Source organism: Argentina silus (assembly GCF_951799395.1).
Source record: "Argentina silus genome assembly, chromosome: 3".
Classification (NCBI taxonomy): Eukaryota; Metazoa; Chordata; class Actinopteri; order Argentiniformes; family Argentinidae; genus Argentina; species Argentina silus.
The window spans coordinates 18,969,120-18,990,927 of NC_139657.1; the positions used below are offsets into that span (position 1 = coordinate 18,969,120).

The 21,808-nt window shown below is 44.8% G+C and overlaps 1 protein-coding gene across 1 annotated transcript in view; it reads right to left on the reverse strand.

Moving 5' to 3' along the window:
• The window catches only part of LOC310802197 (UPF0606 protein KIAA1549), a 41,864-nt gene that overhangs the window by 12,468 nt on the left and 7,588 nt on the right, over nucleotides 1-21,808 (reverse strand). The window contains exons 2-10 of the mRNA XM_083666490.1: nucleotides 9,338-11,602; nucleotides 9,024-9,112; nucleotides 8,292-8,451; nucleotides 7,804-7,934; nucleotides 6,592-6,778; nucleotides 6,442-6,501; nucleotides 6,110-6,255; nucleotides 3,949-4,126; nucleotides 2,370-2,554 (exon numbers count right to left, since the gene is read on the reverse strand). Of these exons, the coding sequence (XP_083522616.1) occupies nucleotides 2,370-2,554; nucleotides 3,949-4,126; nucleotides 6,110-6,255; nucleotides 6,442-6,501; nucleotides 6,592-6,778; nucleotides 7,804-7,934; nucleotides 8,292-8,451; nucleotides 9,024-9,112; nucleotides 9,338-11,602 (3,401 nt within the window). The remainder of the gene's footprint in view (nucleotides 1-2,369; nucleotides 2,555-3,948; nucleotides 4,127-6,109; nucleotides 6,256-6,441; nucleotides 6,502-6,591; nucleotides 6,779-7,803; nucleotides 7,935-8,291; nucleotides 8,452-9,023; nucleotides 9,113-9,337; nucleotides 11,603-21,808) is intronic.

Sequence of the window (21,808 nt, forward strand, 5' to 3'; positions counted from 1 at the left end):
AATAATATCTGGTGGATTAACTGTCTGAGCACTCCCATAGTAGATTAGAACCTCGGGGTACGGCCTGTACAGGCCCACAACACAAAGACTAGTCTCTAGTAGGACTATACATCACCTAGCTTCAATTCTTCCATTATACCTCCTGCACTGCCTTCTTCCCTTTCAAAAACATTTTCTTTTTCTCCATCTCTTTCTCTTCTTCCTCCTCGTCCTCTTCTTCTTCTTCCTCCTCCTCCTCTTCCTCAGAGCTCTCACTGTTCTGTTTGGCCTTGGCGGGAACCATTGGCCCCTGAGCAGAAGCAGTGGATAATAGGGTGGATATTGATACATGTGATGAGTTGACTAGCCTCTAGGTATTCCATACACTACCAAGTCTCCAACTGACTTCTACTCACTACCATTGGAGTCACCTCTTCTACATACTACCGTTCTCTTGAGGACCTTCTACAAACTACCAGCATCTGCTCAAACTACCTTCCCATTCTTATCATCCTCCTCCTCCACATTTTCCTCCTCTTCTTCTTCTTCCTCCTCCTCCTCTTCCTCTTCCTCTTCATCACTAATCTCTATATCCCTCTTGATTGGAACAGGGGACATTGATTGTCCGAATGAGGTTGACTCCCTGAACGAGGTAGGGGACTGGACGAGATATGGAAAGAGGAGAGGTGTTAAACAAGGCGATGGATGATCGTGTTAAACAGGCGAGAGAAGCCTCGATTCTTCTGCTCCATCCCCTCACTCCAACATTCTTGACTTGGGAGGGAACGGCCCAGTTCAATCCAAAGGGTTGGGAAGGGAATAGAAGCGCTGACAGACAGATTTACTAATGAACTAATAACATGACCACACGGTCAGACAGACTGATAACGCCAGAAGTGCAACAGTGTACGATGAGCATAGGAATATCTCTGGGATATCATACCATCACAACATCAGCTAGCCCACACCAGCGGTATATGCTAGGCTAGGCTAGGCAGAGCAGATTAGATCCAGGGTGTATTACACCGGGTATGCTGTGTGTCGGGGGGGGGGGGGGGGGGGGGGGGGATCTTGCTTTGCTGCACCACTTCGGGGGCAGCCCTGGATAAGAGCAAGGCCGGTGTGGTGTTACAGCGCTGAGAGCCAATTAACTGTGGAGCCACAGAGGGAGTGTGTGATCCTCTCCAGCATGAGGCTTGATCACTGCAGCAGGGAAGAGAGAGAGAGAGAGCTAGCTAGCGTACTCTCCACTTAGCACCAGCATATTATCCTGTCACCTCGTAGCACCAGGGGAGAGAGGCGGTTAGCATCGTCTCTCTGCACCAGCACAGAGACCAGGCGAGTTTGTCTTCCATGAGGAGACCACATTAGAAGAATTATATACAAGTGTTATATGAAATGATGCTTAGCTTCTCAGCAGCAGGGGAGATAGTGGAGCTTACTCTCCACTCTCCACCAGCACAGAGACCACCAGACGACCACAACCCCCCCCCCCCCCCCCCCGAGCCCCCGAGCCTAAGAACTAGCCCTCCAATAACAAGGACAGGGGTGCCTGACTGACAGGGAGAATAATAAGCCGTCCTCCAGTCGAGTGCTAGAGCCGGAGAGAATCCCAGATATGTTCTTAAAGAGAGGAGATAAGCCAAACAGGCGTAGACAGAGAGGAGCCGGGCCCGCGGCCTGATAACAGCTATCTCTCCATTCTGTCTGAAGGTAGAGGAGAGAAAATACAGTAGCTGTCACCGACAGATAACTAACCATAGAACAAGAGTGAGGATAGAGCAAAAGGATAGAGCAAAAAGTGAGAAAAGGATTGTATTTAGGGGGCGTGACCCGGAGTCGTCACACTCGTATTCGTATCCGCATCCGTTTACGGGACTTGATTCTCGTATCCGGGGGATACAGTACATTGTGATTGGACAACTGGTGGGGTGCGATATAAATGAAGGGGTCTGCGCATTGTGTGCATGTTGAGCTGCTTTTTCGGGGAGTATTCAGCACACCCCTATTTTGTATTGCATTGTAAAGAAGTAAAATAAGGATATAGGCCTGTAGAGTTACATGTATCGGGATTATAGACGGTACAAAAATGGAGAGAACAAAAACAACATGGCAGGAAGACGGGAGGCATTTTTTCAGAGAAGATGACATGTCAACATGTACACGTGTAGAGTCTGACTGGAAAAGGAAAACACACAGACAGTGGTAATGGACAAAGACGCAGGCAGCTGGAAAACAAAAGATGAAGAAAACATCTATCAATACGAACAAAAAAACTGTTGCTTGAAAGAGGGTGAATGAAGAAGCTAGGACACAGAGGCCTACTGGACTGGACCACAGCCCCCCCCCCCCCCCGGACCACAGCCCCCTCTGCCCCCCCTCCTCCTCACCTTCTGTCTCTGCTGGACAGTGGTCAAGGCGTCTGGCTGGAACTCCAGCTTGTCTGTGCGACACAGCTTCCAGTAGAGGATGGAGATGATGAGGATGACAACGATCAGAGGCACCACCACGCCGATGATGATCCACATGTTGGTGTTCTCATTGTCCGACGGAGGAGAGGACACCTTCTCCACAGCTAGAGAGAGAGGGTTAGGGTTACGGTCAGAGTTAGGGTTAGGGTTAGGGTTAGAGAGAGAGAGAGAGGGTGAGAAGAAGGGGGGGGGGAGAGAGAGCGAGAGAGAGAGAATGTTCATTATTATGTACACTTACTGAGAACTTTATTAGGAACACCTGTACACCTTCTCATGGTGGAGGTGGTGGAATGGTGTGGGGAATGTTTAATTGCCACACTTTGGGCCCGTTAATACCAATCAATCATCGCTTGAATGCCACAGCCTATTTGAGTATTGGTGCTGACCAAGTGCATCTCTTCATGGCCACAATTTACCCGTCTTCTAATGGCTACTTCCAGCATGATAATGCACCATGTCACAAAGCAAAAGTCATCTCAAACTTGACAATAAGTTCAGTGGCCTTCCCAGTCGCCGGATCTGAATCCAATAGAACACCTTTGGGATGTGGTACAACGGGAGATTCACAGCTTGAAAGTGCACCTGAAAAATCTGCATGAATTGTGTGATGCAATCATGTCATCATGGGCCAGAATCTCAAAGGAATGTTTCCAACATCTTGTGGAATCAATGCCACGAAGAATTGAGGCTGTAGGGAGGCCCTACCCAGTATTAGTATAGTGTTCCTAATAAAGTGCTCACTGAGTGTGAATATGTGTGTGTGTCCTAACAAACAACTTATTGGATGCTTGCCACACACACACACACACACACAGCATATTTTGGCTGTTGGTTCTTCTTCTTCTGTTCCTCTGCCTAATAAGCTTAATTAACACTCAACGTCTCCCTAGGGAGTGTTATCACCTGCTATAGAGCAGTTTGAAACTAGGGACAGAACAGAACCCCCCTGAGGTGCTTGGCTCAACACGCTTTCATCTCTAACGTGGATACTTAATGAGGTTGATGGGCGTTCGGCACAGTGTATATACAGTACAGGGGAGGTAGGCTAATTAGTTCAAATGCTACTATAAATACACAGAAACATGCACTGAGCCAAGGCAACAATTAGTCAGTATCCTTTCTCTCTTTTGAAGCATACAATGATCAGGAGCTTATCAACCATAGGGCAAAAGGCTTGGTAAGAGAGCCTCCGAACAAAGATGATGCTCCTCAACACATCCATCAAAAGCTCACGATAAAGGCGTCCTCCTACATATATTAATTTAGCTCAGCTCTGTTATTTTGGACTATATTAAACTGACAAAAACAAAAATAAAATTGTTTTTTTTTTTTATCATCTCACAAATAAATAATGAATGAATGTACATACATAAAGGAGTTATGCAAATTTATTTTCGTTCCGAACTGTGAAAGCACACATGTAGGCTACGGCCTGTTGAGGCAGACAGACTCATATTGAGCCAGGACGCCCTGTACTGGAGTTAGCCTAGTTACTCACGTTGAGCCAGGATGCCCTGGACGCGGTAGCCCAGGACAATGGCTGCTCTCTGGACGTCCAGGCTGTTGAGCATGTTGGCTGTGTTGCCAGCAGGAAGCCTCTGCCCGCTGGGACCGTCCACAAAGTATACCATCTCCAAAGGGTGGTCCACACCCACCAGCCTGGTCGAACGCACAATCTGGAGAGGGGAAGGGATACACATTGATATCACATAGTCATAAACACACACACACACACACACACATCACAGAAGGTTACAATATCAAATACACACACGGCCGCCCATACACACACACAGAGCTGCACGCACAAGCACACATTATAAACACATATTACATTCAAGAATCATCGAATGATATACTCTTATATCATAGGAGTCCTGTACTTGAATATTGCCGTCAGCACAGCTCCCACCCTGAGGTACTGTAGTCTGCTGGACTCCCTTTTGCTGTGTGTGCACTCTGTGTCACTAAAGAGAGTAGGCACAGGTCGTGTATGATGTGACACAGAAAAACGTCTGGCTTCCTGCAGCCAGGGTCTAATCCACCTCCAGCCGGCAGGGTTACTAGAGTGGAAAGATGACTGCAGCGTATGACTCCTCCTTACTCTCCTACTCTGTCTGCCCCCTGTAGCTACTTTCCAAGGTGGAGTGTGGGTGCTTGACACACCACAGGGCCGACCCCAACCATACTGTGCAGGCTCAGTTCTTTTCTTTTCACATTGCTTTTTCCAGCACTGTTACAGCAACTACGCTGGATTCATAACCAGGTCAGCACAGTTCAGCTTAGCTTAGCTTGGCTCAGCTTGGTTTGCGGTGTGAAAAGGGTGCCGACACAGAGTAGCACTTCTGTATGTTGAGAGACTGAGTGGGAGAACTCTAGTGTGGACAAGAAAATAATTCTTTATGAGCTATCTCACTGTCATTTAGCCCAGATAGAGATGCAAAGATAAGGGTCTTTGAAATACTACCTCAACAAGGCATTTCCTGTCACGGCTAAGGGAAATAAGCACCTACTGATGTTTGTATGAGCATTGGACATCATGAAATTAATATTCATGATATTCTGAAGGAAATGTTTGCAATGGCAAGACCTCTCACACTCCTTGAAAATGACACATCTAAGTATAGCCTCACAGGTTAACGGCTAATTCAGTCCTCAGCCAGTTAGCATTAAAACGTTTGTGTGGTTTATATGGGTGGTGATAAGGGAGGTAGAAAGGTCAGTCGCTGGAAGGGTGCAATTCACCCAGGACGATATCCATCACAGTGACAGCTCCCCGCCTGCAAACGTAGACCATCACACCTCCCTCTCAGCCTCCACGGGCTCAATGAAATATCTCTCTGCACAACTAGAGCAGACTGCTGCTGGGGTTTAATAATCACTCCAAGAGACAGAGAGAGAGAGAGAGAGAGAGAGAGAGAGAGAGAGAGAGAGAGAGAGAGAGAGAGAGAGAGAGAGAGAGATGATTAATAATTGATCTGCTATTAGCCACTGTAGTGCACTGCATTCGAAGAGTAATACAGGGGGGGAAAGGGACTTGGTGAGTCTTAAGAGTGGCTGGCCCTGAGATGAATAGGTGGTGTTGCCATGGCGACTCTGTCCTCTCCCCTGAATGCTGTGGTGTTAGAGGAGAACGGGGGAGAGGAGAGCGGAGGAGAGGGGAGGGGAGGAGAGGAGAGCAGGTGCAGAGGGAAAGGGAAGCCACAAAAGGCAGAGCTTGATTAGTAAGGCAGAGAGGATCTGGAAAGAGAGAGAGAGAGAGAGAGAGAGAGAGAGAGACAGGAAAAAGTCCTCCATAATGAATCTCTCTGTTCGGAGAGATGGAGAGGTCACATCAGGGAATAATAATGAATCAACTGAGGAAGGAAACTTTTACCAGTTGATGCGTGTGAACTGTTTTTACAGTCAAGTACACTACTGCGCTTCCTAAAGACTACTGCTACATGACTACTGCACCCACATATACGTCACCCTTGCCCTGGTAACCACAGAGAATTCTAATGCATTTCATTTAATACCAGGCATAGTTTCACAAAGCCTTGTTGAGGGCTTAATTAAGCTTAACTGTCCACATCTCTCTGCGTGACTCATTCATGAGACATATGCACTGTTCTACTTTTCGATGGGGTCACTACTGTATAGGGTTGAGTGGTTGATACCTGAACACTGTTGTTGCCTATGCTGGTGGCCCTCCTGGTGCGCCTGGCCGCCCCCATCACCTCCCCCAGCAGCAGGGCGAGGCGACGCTCCATCTTGGCCTGGAAGGTCCGCTCACCAACCCTCTGGTCCAGCACCCCTAGCAGCACTAACACACGGGGCAGGAGAAAGGAGAGTCAATACAGGTTAGCCAATGGCAAAATAGCCAATGGCAGGTCAAACATACCTGCATACTGCAGATGAATCTCTACCTGTCATTCAGTCTACACTGTATGCAGCTGAGCTTTCAATTTGAAGAGTTAGATGAATATCTCAAGTCAGAGGAGAAGTATACCTGTTCTAACCCAAGAGGAACGAAGCAGCTGGGTGGTGTTCAACTCTGGGTAGTAGAAAGCTGTTGGAAAAGAAGAGAAAAGAGAAAAAGAATAAGGCAAACATGATGAACATCCAGGATGTACATGGGAGGTGCAGGATATGGACTCACGCTCGGCAATCTGCAGGACAGGGAATCCCAGGTAGTAGCTGAACTCCACCATGTTCAACAACCTCAGGTGGTTGCTGACCTCCGACCCCTTCACGTAGCCCTTGGCGTCGCGCACGGCGAAGGTGATGTCCACTGGCTCTCTCGGCTGACGCTGGGTCTTAGGCTGGTTCGTGGTGATATTCACAATCTAAACACACAGCAAGTACAGAAGTAAATCAGAAGTGCTGAAATTAATAGGATTTTTCTATGGCACAATTGTCATATATACTGTAACAAAAACTTAATTGAGAATTCCAGTTCATTGTCTGAATTGGAAACTGTGACGTCTGAGACTGTATATGTGTTTTGCTACCTTGAAGAACGGCAAACGTATACAGCTAAACAAACACTTCTTAAACAGCCAGTTAAAAGAAAAACTGAATTAATGAAAAACTAAGCTGGTCATTTACTTCTTGAATGAATGAATATTCAGTGATCTGAATCAAAGTGTGTGCTGTTGGCCCTGAGGCAGGCAGTGAACTTGTGTTACCACAGTATAGTACGGTACAGTCACGCAACCGGACATTTCAGCCATTTCGTCTGTCGCTCTTAAGCCTCAACAATTGTAATTAAACAGAACAGCTCTTGCTCTTTCTCCCCAATCAAATCAAAGCTACATGCTCTCTCTGTGTGTGTGTGTGTGTGTGTGTGTGTGTGTGTGTGTGTGTGTGTGTGTGTGTGTGTGTGTGTGCAGCTAGCTGCTAGTGCTGCAGTCACAACACTGCTGGTGCAATCGCCAGAGGCTTGTCTGGCTTTGTCTCAGTCAGCAAACGCAGGCAGGGGGAATTTAGACGGCAGAGATACAGATAGGCCTTGCTTTCACACAGAGCATAACCCAATTTGTCCTTTAATTTCTTGGCCTCAGTCACTGACTCTTTTGGAAAATCAGCTTTTCTTTCCACTTCCAACCTTATTTCAGCTGACATTTCTTTTAAAGAGTTCTAACAGAGCAGAGGTGCACGGTGAGTGTTCTTTAGTAACAATACGTGTCTGAGCTAAGCACTTCTGACAGAAATGGGGCTGCGATTAAGAGGACTCAAGTGACTGCTCATGAAAACAGAGTTAGAAGCACTTGTCTGCTGTAACTGACTAGTGTGTGTGTGTGTGTGTGTGTGTGTGTGTGTGTGTGTGTGTGTGTGTGTCTGAGAAAAGTGTTCTGGGTTCTACTCTCACATGCACAGTAAAGTTGGTGGACTCCTGCGAGCGGCGGCGGACTTCAGCGTAGGCCAGGGTCAAGCCTCTCTCCATGCCTTCGCTGAAGTTGCAGACGCGCACGTCGATGTGGCTGGGCACAAACTGCAGCACTGAGAGTGGAACACAAGATCCAGATACATAACAGAGGGATTAGGAGCAGAGAAACAAATTGCACAAACTTGATTCAATTTCAAACATGATTATCATATTAAATGATAATCATGATTATATAGACAAGATTATACAGACATCTAAGCACAGCAATCCAATAACACCCTGATGTAAGATTGTGTACCTGATCTCCTGTCGATACCAATCTGTCCCATTACATTATGTATTGCCACAGCCCACTATGCTCCCATTCCTATTCAATGCACTAAAAAGGTAATCAAATCTTAGTGACCAGTGCTTCAGTGGTCCTGGATTCAGAGATGCAGCGATAAGCAGTCTTGGTTTAGACCTTGTACCTGAGTGGACCTGGTACTGGTGGTCCGGTACAGTCCAGTTGGGTGAGATGGACAGGAAGCGGTGGCCGGACTGGTGCAGGGCATTGATGACAGATATGGCTGTGTACACCACTGGACCCGACACCGCCCGGAACACAAACCTTGGAGGGGGATCAACAACCTACACAAAAACAAAACATACAGTATCATTGACAAAACATCATTGACATTCATTAGCAATTATTCATTCATTCATCTTACGATGTGGCGTCTGTAGTCTGTAATCCTTGTGGTTTGTTTATCAGAAAGCAGGAGATAAAGAGCCACAGGAAGTGGGCTGTCCTTCTTAGCGCATCCCTATACTCCTCTACACACACACACACACACACACACACACACACACACACACACGCCCAATGCCTCTTACTTCAGCTCTGGCTTGATTAAAACTCAGAGGATATTGCACAACAGCTGTTAGGCTGTTTATCTTGAGGACTCTGCTTTGTAATGAAAAGCTAACACAGTGTCAGCACATTGAGCCTAATTGCTGGATTGAGTCCATAGGCTCATGTACAGGACATGTTCAGTTATAGTGTATTGTCTATATAAAGTCTGTCATGGTCACTGCCTGGCAAAAAATATGTGCTGCTTTTGCAGTTCACTCTTAACTTTGTCCATTTCACAACACGTGAAGCAAAGTTTAGCAAGGAAACTAGTAAAAGGATCTTGTAATGATAATGTACAGTACTGTACCTGCAGTTCAAGTGATCTGTTGAATTCGCTCTTCAGTATATCTCTGATTTGGGATTTGGCATGTCCATTGGTGGCCCCAGAGGGAAAACCTGTAGAGGAAGAGGGAAAATACATATTTTCTGATGATATACATTGTTAGAGATTACTGATTACATTCACTCAAGTCTAACCTATAGAAGGGATAAAATAACTCATATTATAGAAATTTTTACTTAATAAAATCTTAACTAAATTTACAAAATGTACATTTGATTCTAACAATAATGCGTTATTCAAAATGCATGTCAACACAACAAAGTCCTCATCTTACTTACCAACTTTGACTAAGTACCCAGGCTTGGTGGAGTTACAGAGGTACTGGCGTGCTGTAGTTGAAGGCGGACTCTTAGTGGTGGTGGTGGGAGTGGCCAGAGTGGTGGTTGTAGAGGCCTCAGTGGTAGTAGTAGTAGTAGTAGTAGTAGCAGTTGTAATGGTAGAAGTGGTAACCTCCGGAGTGGTGACTATAGTGCTAACTGTAGTCTGACTATCATTAGTCATTGCTGTGAAGAGAGTATCTGTTGTCTCTGCCTCTGTAGCAGCACTCTCATCAGCCATGATTGAGGGGACAGAGGATGTGGAGTTGGGAGCTGGTTCTGTGGTCTCTATGGTGGTATTAGGAGCCAGCTCTGTAGGGACTGGGGTGAAGGCGGCAGAGGGGGTCAGTACTGGAGTGATGAGTGAGGTGCTGAGGAGGACCGTCTCTGAGACGGTGGAGGAGATGAACCACTGGATGTCCGTAGCAGAGGAGGAGATTATGTCATCATCAAGCTGTTGTGTAGCACTGGGCTGGACTGACATCAGGGAACTGCTGGCTAGTCCATCACCTGAGGTGGACATCGGGCTTGTCCATTCACTAGATGACACCTGACCACCCCATAGAATAGATGAAAGGTCCATGGAGGGAGTTGGTTCTAGTGATGACTCCAGGAAAGGCTCAGAGACATTCACCATGTGAGGCGTCAAGTTTGGGGGGTCCGCTGCTGTAGTATTAGGAGGCTCCAGGCCTGAAGTATCAGTTGAGGACTCCTCCTCGCCCCAAGTGGTGGTGTTGTCAGGGGGCTGAAGCTCCACTCCATAGGTGGCTCTTAGCATGTGACTAGGGTCCACAGTGAAGACACTGGTGGCCATGATGTGAGTGGTGCTGATGGACATCAGGGAGAAATGTCTGGAGGTGGTCACGTTGCCTCTGTGCTCCGCTGAGCTGGAGGAATTGTCCTTGGTCAGCTGGGTGGTGTAGTACTCCAGACTGTTCATGTCTGGTAGGAGAAGGTCCGTTGGTTCGATTGTGAAGGTGTCTGTCCAGTCCACATCAGAGCTCTCGTTAGATAAATCACCTTGAGATGTGGGGGTTGACTCCAGGCTGGGGTGGCTGGGAGAGGGATGGAGGGATGTGGAGGGGAAACTTCTCAGACTGGGGCTGTAAGCTGTTGTGAGGCTGGAAGAAGAAGACACAGCGACATGACGCATGGAGGAGAAGGACACCCCCACCCTGGAGGGGAAAGAGGTGTCGTAGCTCTCTGTGTTGGAGTCCTCCAGGTCATACATGTCTGTAGGCAGGTTGGAGACCAGAGAGAAGTCGTCTCCCTCAGAGCCCATGAAGGACATGGTCTCCAGGTAGTCTCCAGAACCCCAGTCCACCTCCATGGTGTTGGTAGGAAAGAAGTCCTCTGGTGGCACCATCGTTGGCTCGCCTAAGGAGGATGTGAGGTGATGAGGGCTTAGGAAAGGCACGTAACTTGGAGCCAGAATCTCATTAGGTGGTTTCAGGAACATGTGGATACTTTGGGCAGCGTCTTCCTTTAACATGAGGTCACTGCTAGGACGTAGATGATCCACGTTCATTGTTCTACTTGTGGGTATGGGGTCTAGCGAGAGATTTCCTATCATATCCTGGTTAGACTCAGGTCTGACCTGGTCTGACTGGGCTTCCAATTGGTCATTGACAGGCAGCCTAGGAGGATCAAGATGTCCGACAGGAGTCTGTTCTGATGTGTCTTGCTGGTTGCTGGGGGGTAATGGGTGTTGATCTGGAGCTTTCTGATCAGAGTTTGGGTTAATGAGCTGTGGCGATGTGGACCCAGTGGTTGTAAAGTTCAATGGTGTTGTTGTGTATGTGTTTGACCGTGGAGGCTGATTATCTGATTCTGTGACAAGGTTTCCAGAGGAGGGTGCCAGGGTTGAGTTAGGCCCAGAGAGCTTCACGTCCCTTGGGAGTCTTGCTGGGCCTTGAAATGGTTGCCTAGGCCCCATTGCTGGCTCTTTGGGGGTTAAAGGGGGAGTTGACATAGGGTTTGGGCCCATGGATAGGGGGTCCCTCAAGGTCAACAGTTTGGAATCTTGAGAAGGTAAAAGACCCCACTGAGAAAGTAAAGATTTGGGTGGTAGGGCACCGGGTGAGGAGAGAGCTGCTCTTGTAGTGTGGTCTGGGTGCTCAGAGGCCTCAGTGTGTGGAACTGATAAGGCTGAAGGTGATTCACTCCAGCTTGGTGCACCCTCCACAAACTCTTCTAACATGGCAGAATCCAACGAAGGCCAATTTGCTGAAAAAAACAAAACATCCATAGGTTTTTTATGTAAGTGGTAAATATCAAATTATTGATATAATCACATATATTAGAATACTTTCAGTTGTGTAGCATGGGCATAGACTAGCCTCTACCTGAAATTACCATTGATCTATGAGCATCTAGGCCTAGGAATAAATCAATAAGAGACAAATTAATGAAGGGGGTGTTCTCAAAGACATAATATGGGATTACTATTTATCATAAGAGATTCCATTTGGGCCAATCCTCACCTCTGGAGCAAATCTCATGGAATGACTACAGACTACTGTGTGGCTCTCTATGAGTAGGTTGTGGTGGGTGATTATGGTTGATCATTTGATGTACATTTGATGAACAGTACATTTCCAATTAATCAATATTACAGACTATTGGCTGGTTCTGTGGAACCAGAATTACTTCAATTAATACTAAATGCATCCTGAAAACTTTGAAGCAGTTTGCTATAGAACCATCTGCAAAATAATTTTTAACAATAAACAACATTTGGGCCCATAGCACTCTTACATTGTGATCGTGGAGTTCTTAGAAAAATCATTACAATGCCTAGGGCTAATCACTAGCTTAACTAATGCACCATTTGCCAAAGTGGCTGTAAAATTGAAAAATCTATTCAGCACCACAAACGCCAATATAGTGAGGATGGGAGAAGGGCTTGCACAAACAATGACAAATTACTAGGCTAATCCTTCTGAACATCATGAGACAGGTAATCCACACATCAGTGAAAAATGTGATATCTCACAGTGCACATTGGGTTATGTGCTATAATTCCATTTGTATGCGAATGATAATTCCTTTTGTGTGTTGCTTGCACTCATGGACCATATGCTCCATAGAAACCTCATGCTACCTCAAGGGTCCACTGCAAAGCTACTAATTGAAGCACTAGGAGGAGGAAGAGCTACTCTAAAATGTTCTGACCTTGGAATGAGGCATCAACCAGCAATTCAAGCTTTCAACAAAACCCTCCAAAACACACATTTAACTAATTCAGTTGAGTGGCGTTGTATTAGTCAGCGAGCTGTAATGGCCAATATGTATTTGCTGATGCAATGTGTGTTTCTAACAAACTTGTGAGATCAGAAGTGCCAACAGCCTTTTCTCAGTAATGAGCTCTTGCATAACTTAAGCATCATGCATGATTTAATTGGAACTGCCGTGATTACACAAGTGAGTCACCATCTAACACACGTGTGCGTGGAGGCTACATGAGCTGCCGGGAAGCTGCTAGTGCCACGATACAAACAGTTAAATTATTCACAGCAGGCCTTCAAACAGAGTTCCAAAGAGCTGTATCAGTTTTCCTAGTGTATATTCCAAAATGTGTCCTATAAATGTTCTATTAGTATTGCCTGTAAAGTCCAAACAGAAGCCTTGTGGTAAAGTTCTCAGAAACCTTGAGACCGAGCTGCATTTCACTGTAATCAGACAAGAGATGATGTCAGAGATTGACAAAACAGATTAAAGAGCTGAGTTAAGGTGCCTCCTAATTGTAACTGAGATACTATCTTTAAGGAAGTAGCCTAGATTGTAAACATGAGTCTTAGGGAAGAATAGAGTGTAGTGTGTTGATGCCATGTCTTGCTCTCAGATGTGATCCCATGGTAGGAAAACATGCCCTCAGAGCATGGCATTTGGCTCTGTGAACTGAAGGATGACAGGTGCGATGTGATATTTAATACAAATTGAATTTGGCAATGTAAACAGAAAAATCCAGAGAACATTCAGCTGTGGTAGACGTCTGGTAGGCACCCATCCACTAACAATATCCCAATGTGAGCTAATGGGATAACAGAATTCATGGGAGAGATGGAGAGAAGCGAAAATCCTGAGTATTTGCTAATTACATTTGAGGTGATTAAAGTAAAGGAAGCTTTCATCAAATCAAAAATATCTATGCACAGTGAGACATATTGTACACACTTCTGAAATGTATCTCATGCTATATAGACTGGACTAGACTAAGGGCTTGACATTCACATTTTTAGACACTGGACAAGTACGACTGATTTTTTACTTGCTGAATTGTGTGAAAAATGAAAACAATTGTCAGCAAACAAAGGGTCGAAATATATGACTACAATTTCCCAAATTTAGGTTAGGTCTTACTGTGTTGCAAATAGTAGCTTATTTGCTTTCAAGCCTATTTGCTTTCATGCCTAATTAAACACTGCTTTTCAAAGACCTAAACGTTTAGGCTACAGCTTTTGTGCTCTTTTGTTTCCCTGTTGCTGATCAGAAATTCGATACAACCTATACATCTATGGCTACAATTGGTAACTAGACTTGCGTAGCCATACCTCAAAAATAAAATTGTTCTCATGTCTCTTTCTGAGTTCTGGAGAATTTTGATTTGAACTGGAATGTGCTTGCAATCTCATTGGATATTACATTCCAAAACCCTCCCCCACATACCCGTAGAATGGTTGCTTGTTATGTGTGTCGTCTTTTCCGACCAGGTAGTGCGACTATTTTGCAAGAAGTTGTTGTCGATGCTAGCTTGCAACATTGAAGAAAATGCAAAAAAACCTAACCTGAGGGAAAAACAGATTTCTGTTTTTTTGGAGCTCCACCCAAGCAACAAGCAAGGTATTTGATTGGTTTAACGTGTTGTGAGGTGTCACTCATTTCAAACAGGTTTTCACCCCTTTGTAGCTACTTTCTGCAAAGGATTTCCCCTGGCTTTCGGAACTAGGAAAGCCTGGTCTTAACGAGGTCACTTGGCAGCTAACAAAGAATATCAGCTAATAAATGCACACACACTTTAATCGCACATCTTTGAACTTGTCTCGCGCCTGTCAATGCAACGCTGCAAAGGAATATTACAATGCGATCTGGCTAGAACCAAATCACTGACACACGTCTTACAAAGTTAGATTTGATTTGTTTTGTTATATTGAAAGTGGCTGTTACTGATTCGGTCACAATTCCCATATTCAAAGAAAACGTTGATCTGTTTAATTAAAGATAGTGTGATTGTTTTAGTTGAAGCTACATTTTACTTGTCCGACCATAAATTTGACTTGTCCCGGACAAGTGGACATGCCTTAATGTTGAGCCCTGAGACTTACTTCTCTATTGGTTGGTTGTGTGATAATTTTGTATGCTTTATATAGACTCCCCCATGTCTTTAACTTGTCCTTGAGGCTACAGATGGTCTCCTCCGTGCAGAGCCAGACAGACTGGGCATTGCTAGCAGCACAAGCCACAACTGACTGGCTGCTATGTCTCTGATCTCTGTACTACACATCAAAATAACCACAGAACCAGCTGAGAGAGCTGGGCCTATTTTTTTTTTTAAACCTTTCACTTAAGAAAAACTCTTCCCACACATACTGACAGTCGAGCCAGACCAAACTACTAGTCAAATGTCTACAGCAGCATGGGCATCTTAAAGACCATTTTGGATGCATATTGTATCTGTAACTTTGAGGAGATGAGATGAATCAAGGCATGCTTTACTTTTGGAAACTCCTCCATCACTTTCAGCCAGTACATTAGAATTAGAGACAGCAGCAGGCGGTGCCTGAGAGAAGAACATGCTCAATTATATCCTATGGCACCTTAATCAGGCCAACATGTTCTGGTTTTGGGACGGGCCTCCTGAAAATGAATACCGTGTCTCCCCGATGCTGACTGTGTATTCCAGATCCAACTGTCACACTGCACGTGGCATGCCAAGTGTTTGAACCCTCAGCAGTAGGGAAGCAGGCAGCTGGGTAGCAGCACACTCCGACTATGCAAGCTCCTCCTCATGACCCTTAATAACAGGGAAGGAGTGGGTGCTGGAGCTGGCGCTGCGCTGATGAGGAAGACTTGTGGTCACATGAGAAGGCGGTGGCGTACTAGCTAGGCAACAACCCTGTCCTGCCTCTCCACAGCAGCACAGATGATTCAGCACTATCTGGTCTCAGGCGCTCAGCTGTGTGACTGTGCTAGTCTCTGGGGGATAAGTTCAGTGGAGGATACAGTAGCTGAGTCCCTGGATACATCTGACCACAATCGGGCACATCGCTCTATACTGTAAAAACTGGACATATCAATACACTGAAAAATGTAGTTGTTTTTAAACCATAACCAAATTAACTTACAGTACAGCTTGTTAATGATTACAGACAATTACTATATGGACCAAAGAGCTGATTAACAATTCAGTTCTGACTATGCTAAATCATCTAGGATGTCAACCGTCCAGAGGTCACACCTATCCACTGGTCTACAACAGGTTTCTGGAGGACATACTAGTCTCTACAATGACACCAAAATGTCACCTCAACTGAATGCCAGTGTGGAGTGCAGAATAGCCGAAATTAATTTGCTGTCACAATTATGACAATTAGGTTAGTCACACATGGATGGATGACAAAGCGTGCAGCTAAGTGAGCCAAACGTGGTTATTGACACACTGTTAGTCAGGTCAATGATCAGAGGAAACGTTAAGTCCACGCTCAGTCAATAATGATGATAATGATGGTGATGATGACAGGGGTGACTAATGGATGACTCTGACAAGAGGCTCAAAGAGGACACCAAAATGACCTGCAACACTGAACTTTAGAGAGAGAGAGAGAGAGAGAGAGAGAGAGAGAGAGAGAGAGAGAGAGATAGAGAAACAATAGGCTAGCCCTGTATTCAAGGCCAAAGGGAATGCAGAGAAAGAGACAGAGTTCCAAGTGTTGGCTTCAACATTCTGACCTTAATGGGACAATGGCTGGAGGTCTTAGTGTTGTCTGACTGACTGGTACATGGATGGGGGGAATCGGGATAACCAGGGATGTTGGTGAAACAGGAAAGGAATGCCTCATGGTGGGAAGGCACCCCAGGGCATTCATGTAGCCTAGTTACTGTCCTTCTTTAGACAAACTAATCACTTCTCATCATTTCACTTACTAGTAACAGTGAGACAATTAAGAAGACAGTTACTAATAATAAACATGGGTTTAACTAATGAATAACTGAAAAGTTTAATTATGATGCCCAAATGCTGATCTTAATAATTACACAGGCGTGGTCTTAATGTGACAGAGGAGCTCATCTTAGGTACTGACAAGCAGACCTGAGCACGACAGACAGCAGGCACAGAGAGATGACAGAAGGTTGACATTACAGTAGGTAACAGTGGACAAAGGGATGGAGGACAGAGTAGCGCTGCCACCTGTTCCCAGAAACATGACCATGTCACACACCACTGGGCACTCATTGTTGGGCTTATCTTTTTAACAGGCATGGAGACCCTTCGGAGTGACGCCTTCAAATATCAGATCGCAGAACAAATGTCAAGTGCTCAGCTGGAAGGATGAGTGTGCCACATGACAGACTTTAAGCCCACTTAATTTCTCTCAAATATGAAACAGAATGAGTCAGTCTCAGCCTGAGCACTGTCTCAGCCTAATCCCATTCATATTGTAAACACAGACAACATAGATATTATGACCTCTGCAGCTCATCCAGAACGCTGCCGCTCGTCTGGTGTTAAAAAAAAAGAAAAAGCCTTCTGGCATTACGACTGCCAATGCCAATGATGACTGTTGGATAGATAATTCACTTACTTGAACAAATGTGTTTGTTGTAAGTCGCTTTGGATAAAGGCGTCTGCTAAATGCCATAAATGTAAATGTAAAAAGAAAACGTCAGGACTCAAACATATTGTATCTACTAAAATAAGGCTAATATTTAAACGATAAAATCCCAGCTGAGACAATTAGGAGGAGGAACATTTTCAAATGTGTGCTGAATAGAATGTGTTATGGATGAACTACCAAGCAAAGAGCTTCATTCCTTGCTTCTTCACAAAGATGAATTTGCCAGTGCTGAAATAAGCCATGGTTTCAGTAGAGCCTGACAGCATTCTAGAATTAATGCAATGGGAATTTAATTTATTCATTAGGCCTACATGAAAAATTCCCACCCTAATGAGATTCTATTCCTGCACGTGGGACCTTGATCTTTATTTGCATAGATAATGAATAGGTGGCTAGTACATCACCACTGGCCACTGTCTTGATAGCAAATATTGCTCCTCCTCAGTCAATCTGACTCCTTTGTGGATGATAAAGTGACGGATTTCTATCACAAAGTGTCGACTAGTGACACAGATACTTTCATAAACCTACTGTAGTCATCAATCAGGAGCAGCTGGCAGGTGGCTTGGAGGCCTGCTGGGTCCCTGTGTGTTGTTGGTCTCGTACCGTACGTCTCCCCTGTAACCTTGATTATGACCAGGCTGATCTTCTACAACATTAGGCTCTGGGGTGTCACATTTTGGCAGGATTTCAATTGATGTGCCGAAGGAGCTGCTTGTCTTGAGTGGTTGTATGTGTTGTTACTGTGTTTTCCTTCCTGTTCTCTCATATCTTTATGGGATCTCACATCCAGCAATCAGAGAAAATGCTCTTTCACAACAGGGGGATTATCACTGCCAATGGCTGATCCACACTGCTTCATTAAAATGCTGTTTCATCCCAATAACGTAAGGAGGATGCAAAGGGGAGAGAGAGAGAGAGAGAGAGAGAGAGAGAGAGAGAGAGAGAGAGAGAGGTGGAGGGGGATTGGAGAGAGGCAACTAAAAATAGCAGTCCTCATTTTTCTGAGTTTTTAGGTGGGTGCAATGATAGATCTGAGGCATTATACACACTTGAGCATTTTGTTTCGAAAACATTCTTATTTCTATGGATTCAGGGCAAACTCCTATCTTAAAATGTCAGCCAGGATCTCATATAGAACTTGAGTCAAGATCCTAAAAGACATCCGACTACAACATAGTCTAGCTATCAGGGTATGTTGGTTGATGGTGGTCAAAAGCACTGTGATTTACAATATTCCTGACCTAAATTGTTGGACATTTAAACTAAAGGCAACATTACCCTTCCACACAGGACATTGGTACAGTGCATAGTGATTAAACGAGGTAAACAAAGATCAGCCCTGTACCCATTTCATCTCTTAATGATTACAATGTTTAATTTTAGGGGACAATTCGCCAGACTACCATTTTTGTCACACTAAATGTTACATTACGTGACTGCGTTGTTCTCTTTAAACACAAACAACTATTTTATATGGTCCCCCTCCCACCTTCAAAGCTTCTGTGATGAGATCAAATCACAGATATTTGATGTGAACCCAAATGTAATTTACCCCTCCCCATGCATGACTACTGATCCTCCCAGCTCTGACACAGAGATAACCTGATCACGCCTGCCTGCAGAAAGCACATCTCTGATGTCTGGGATTCAATCACAACAAATCCCATTCTCTAGTCTTGTCTACACCCATGTCCACCGCTGAGGTCTACGAAGAAAGCAACACTAAGCAGGGTATTTCTGATGAAATATTTACCCATTTGCAGGAGGGAGATAAAAAAATATCTCAGCAGTAGTATTGTGTTTGTGGAACCAAAAAAGGACAATAAACGCTGTCTTTAGAGTAGACTTGCTTTCATAACATGCTGTCTAGACTAAGCCCAAATGTCCCAGACTGATTTGACTGGTGCTAACAGAAGTATCCTTCTTTTCGGAGAGGAAGAGACAGCACTGTGGAGCCAAAGGCACTGACAAAACTCACTAAACACACACACACACACACACACACACACACACACACACACACACACACAGCGCTGGGCAGAGAAACCTGAGTCCCACTGAACAGTCCAGTACCAACATATGGAGCACTTTATAATAACTACCCCACCTTTCATTATCAGAGTCAGATTACAAACTCTGTTTCAGCCAAGCAGCAGCATGCACACACACACGCATGCACGCACACACACACACACACACACACACACACACACACACACACACACACACGCACACACACACACACACGCACACACGCCGTATAAGTAGTAGCCTATGACTGAGCAGGGAAAGCTGAGATACCAATTATAGCTCCCCCAATACTATAATTTCCTTTGTTTGCCAGGCTCTTCATAGTAAAAAAGTCATTTAATGGTTGTGTAATTTGAAAAAAGGAGTGGGGGAGAAGAAAGGGTCTTTGGTATTAATGGTAACTACCACCCCACACATGGTTCTGTTTTAAGTAGAGCCCCATGCGTGACTGGCTCTCTCACGTTGGCAGGACTGGGCAGCCTGAGTGCAACGGAACAATCAGGACACGTCTGTGCTGACATTCGCTAGGCCTATATCTGGGAAGCTTTTAAGATAGGAGAGATTTCATTGTTTTTATCAGTCGAATTTCATTAGATCTAGATCCCAGAAATCAAACGGACCAATCGGTCTCTCTCATTTGTTTAGCTTAAGGACATAAAGATAAAAACCAAGAAGGCATGACAGATTGAAGTAGACTGCTCATGACAACGCTCATAATAGAAGTGAGATAAAGTACTGCCAAAGCAGGTTATTATTAGAAGAATATAACAAAGAACAATCACTTCTAGCAATACAAACAATATTGTCAGTAATAATTCACTGAATCAGGTCACTGTTTTAAAAGCAATACATGTGGGATACAAATGAACCGTGCCCTCAAAACAGACATTTTGCGGTCATATCTTACAGCATTTCTGACTGTAGATTACTGTACATGCGAGTCTCCTCAATGAAATGCTATCAATGGCAATTAGCTTAGCAGTTATAGTTTTTACGTTGTCCAGGCAAACGCTCTCTTTTTGAACTGCTTGCCCTGGCCCGGATGGAGCGCGAGTGTAGACCTAACTGAGGTCATGTCCGCACTCCATCAAATATTCATGGGGTCCTCAGGGAATCCATTTTAAGATAAGAGAGAGAGAGAGAGAAAGAGAGAGAGAAAGCGAGAGAGAGAGAGCGAGAGAGAAGAGGAAAGGGGGAGGGGGAGGGGATAGGGAGGGTGAGTGGGAGACCATCAAGAGAGAGGAATAGAAGAGAGAGAGAGAGAGAGAGAGAGAGGAGATTCAGGGAAAGCAACTAAAGTGTTATCCCGGAGTGTGGATCACCTCCGGGGAACCAGTCTTTTCCATTGCTCGAGTATTGTGTAATTCATTGGAGAACGCTCAAGTTCCCCATGCGTCCATCCCCCCATCCAACCCTTCTCCTCTCCACCCCCCTCTCCCCAGCCCAGATTTTCTTCGAAAGACAGGAAGGCAACGGCTTGTAACCAGAGGCCCTGAGGACTGTCACTCTGCACCCTCCTCTGCTCTGGCTCAGTCTCTACAGCAGAGAGGGGATTCTCAGGTCTGCTCCTTGGAGAGCAAAGACTGGCAAAACTGAAAATTACACCCAAGTATACTGTATTTGTAAGCCAGAGAAGGCTTTATTGCAGTGTGTATGTGTGTGTGTGCATGTGTGTGTGCATGCGTGTGCGTGTGGCTGGTATGTTGAGCTACTTAAGGGTGCAGCGGGGGATGTTGAAAAATCAAAACAACATGATTTAGCCGACAGAACCTCAAAAGAGGCCGGACTGAACGGCACCATCTGCTGAGATAAATATATAAATAATTAGCAGTTCATTGGAGCATATAGTGATTTGTACCCAGCACAATATGGCCTTAGTGTTTCCTTCTGCCAAATTTTGAACTAACACTGAGTTCACATTGGTGTGTTTTCACATCTCATTGAAAGTGCACTGAAAATAAAATGTTCATATTTTTTATAACAGAAAATTAAATCTATAATTGTGATGATGAATGAAACAACCAATTGATGTCCAAATGTACATTCAATTGAAAAGCTCAAGCTAAAGTTCCAACTGTTGTTCTCTTATTCCTTTTACACCAGTGATATCACAATCTATCAGTTATCTGACTGTCACAGGCTTCCATTCCAAGTTATCAATTTCCCAGGTTTGATTACAAACTGAGACAGAATGTTCTTATCTGGAGAGGCTTTCTTTGTGCATTAAGCTACTCTGTAGCACAAACACACAGGAAACAGAGGCTTGCACCTGGAGTCACTGATAAAAACCTGCAGACAAACAATGCTCTCGACCAGACCTAGTTACATTAGGCCTACACTGACACATTCAAACTAAGTAGGCCTAATACTTAATGACCACCAACAATGAGTTTGGATACAGAAAATAGGCTGTTTCATGATCTGCAAATGACTGTATTGTACAAGAACATGTTACCTTGAGAGGTGAGACTATACTGAAATATAATTTACATTTTAAATGCCCAATGCTAGTGACATTTACCCTACCTCACTCACACTCTAGGTCCCTTGGTTACACAATGTG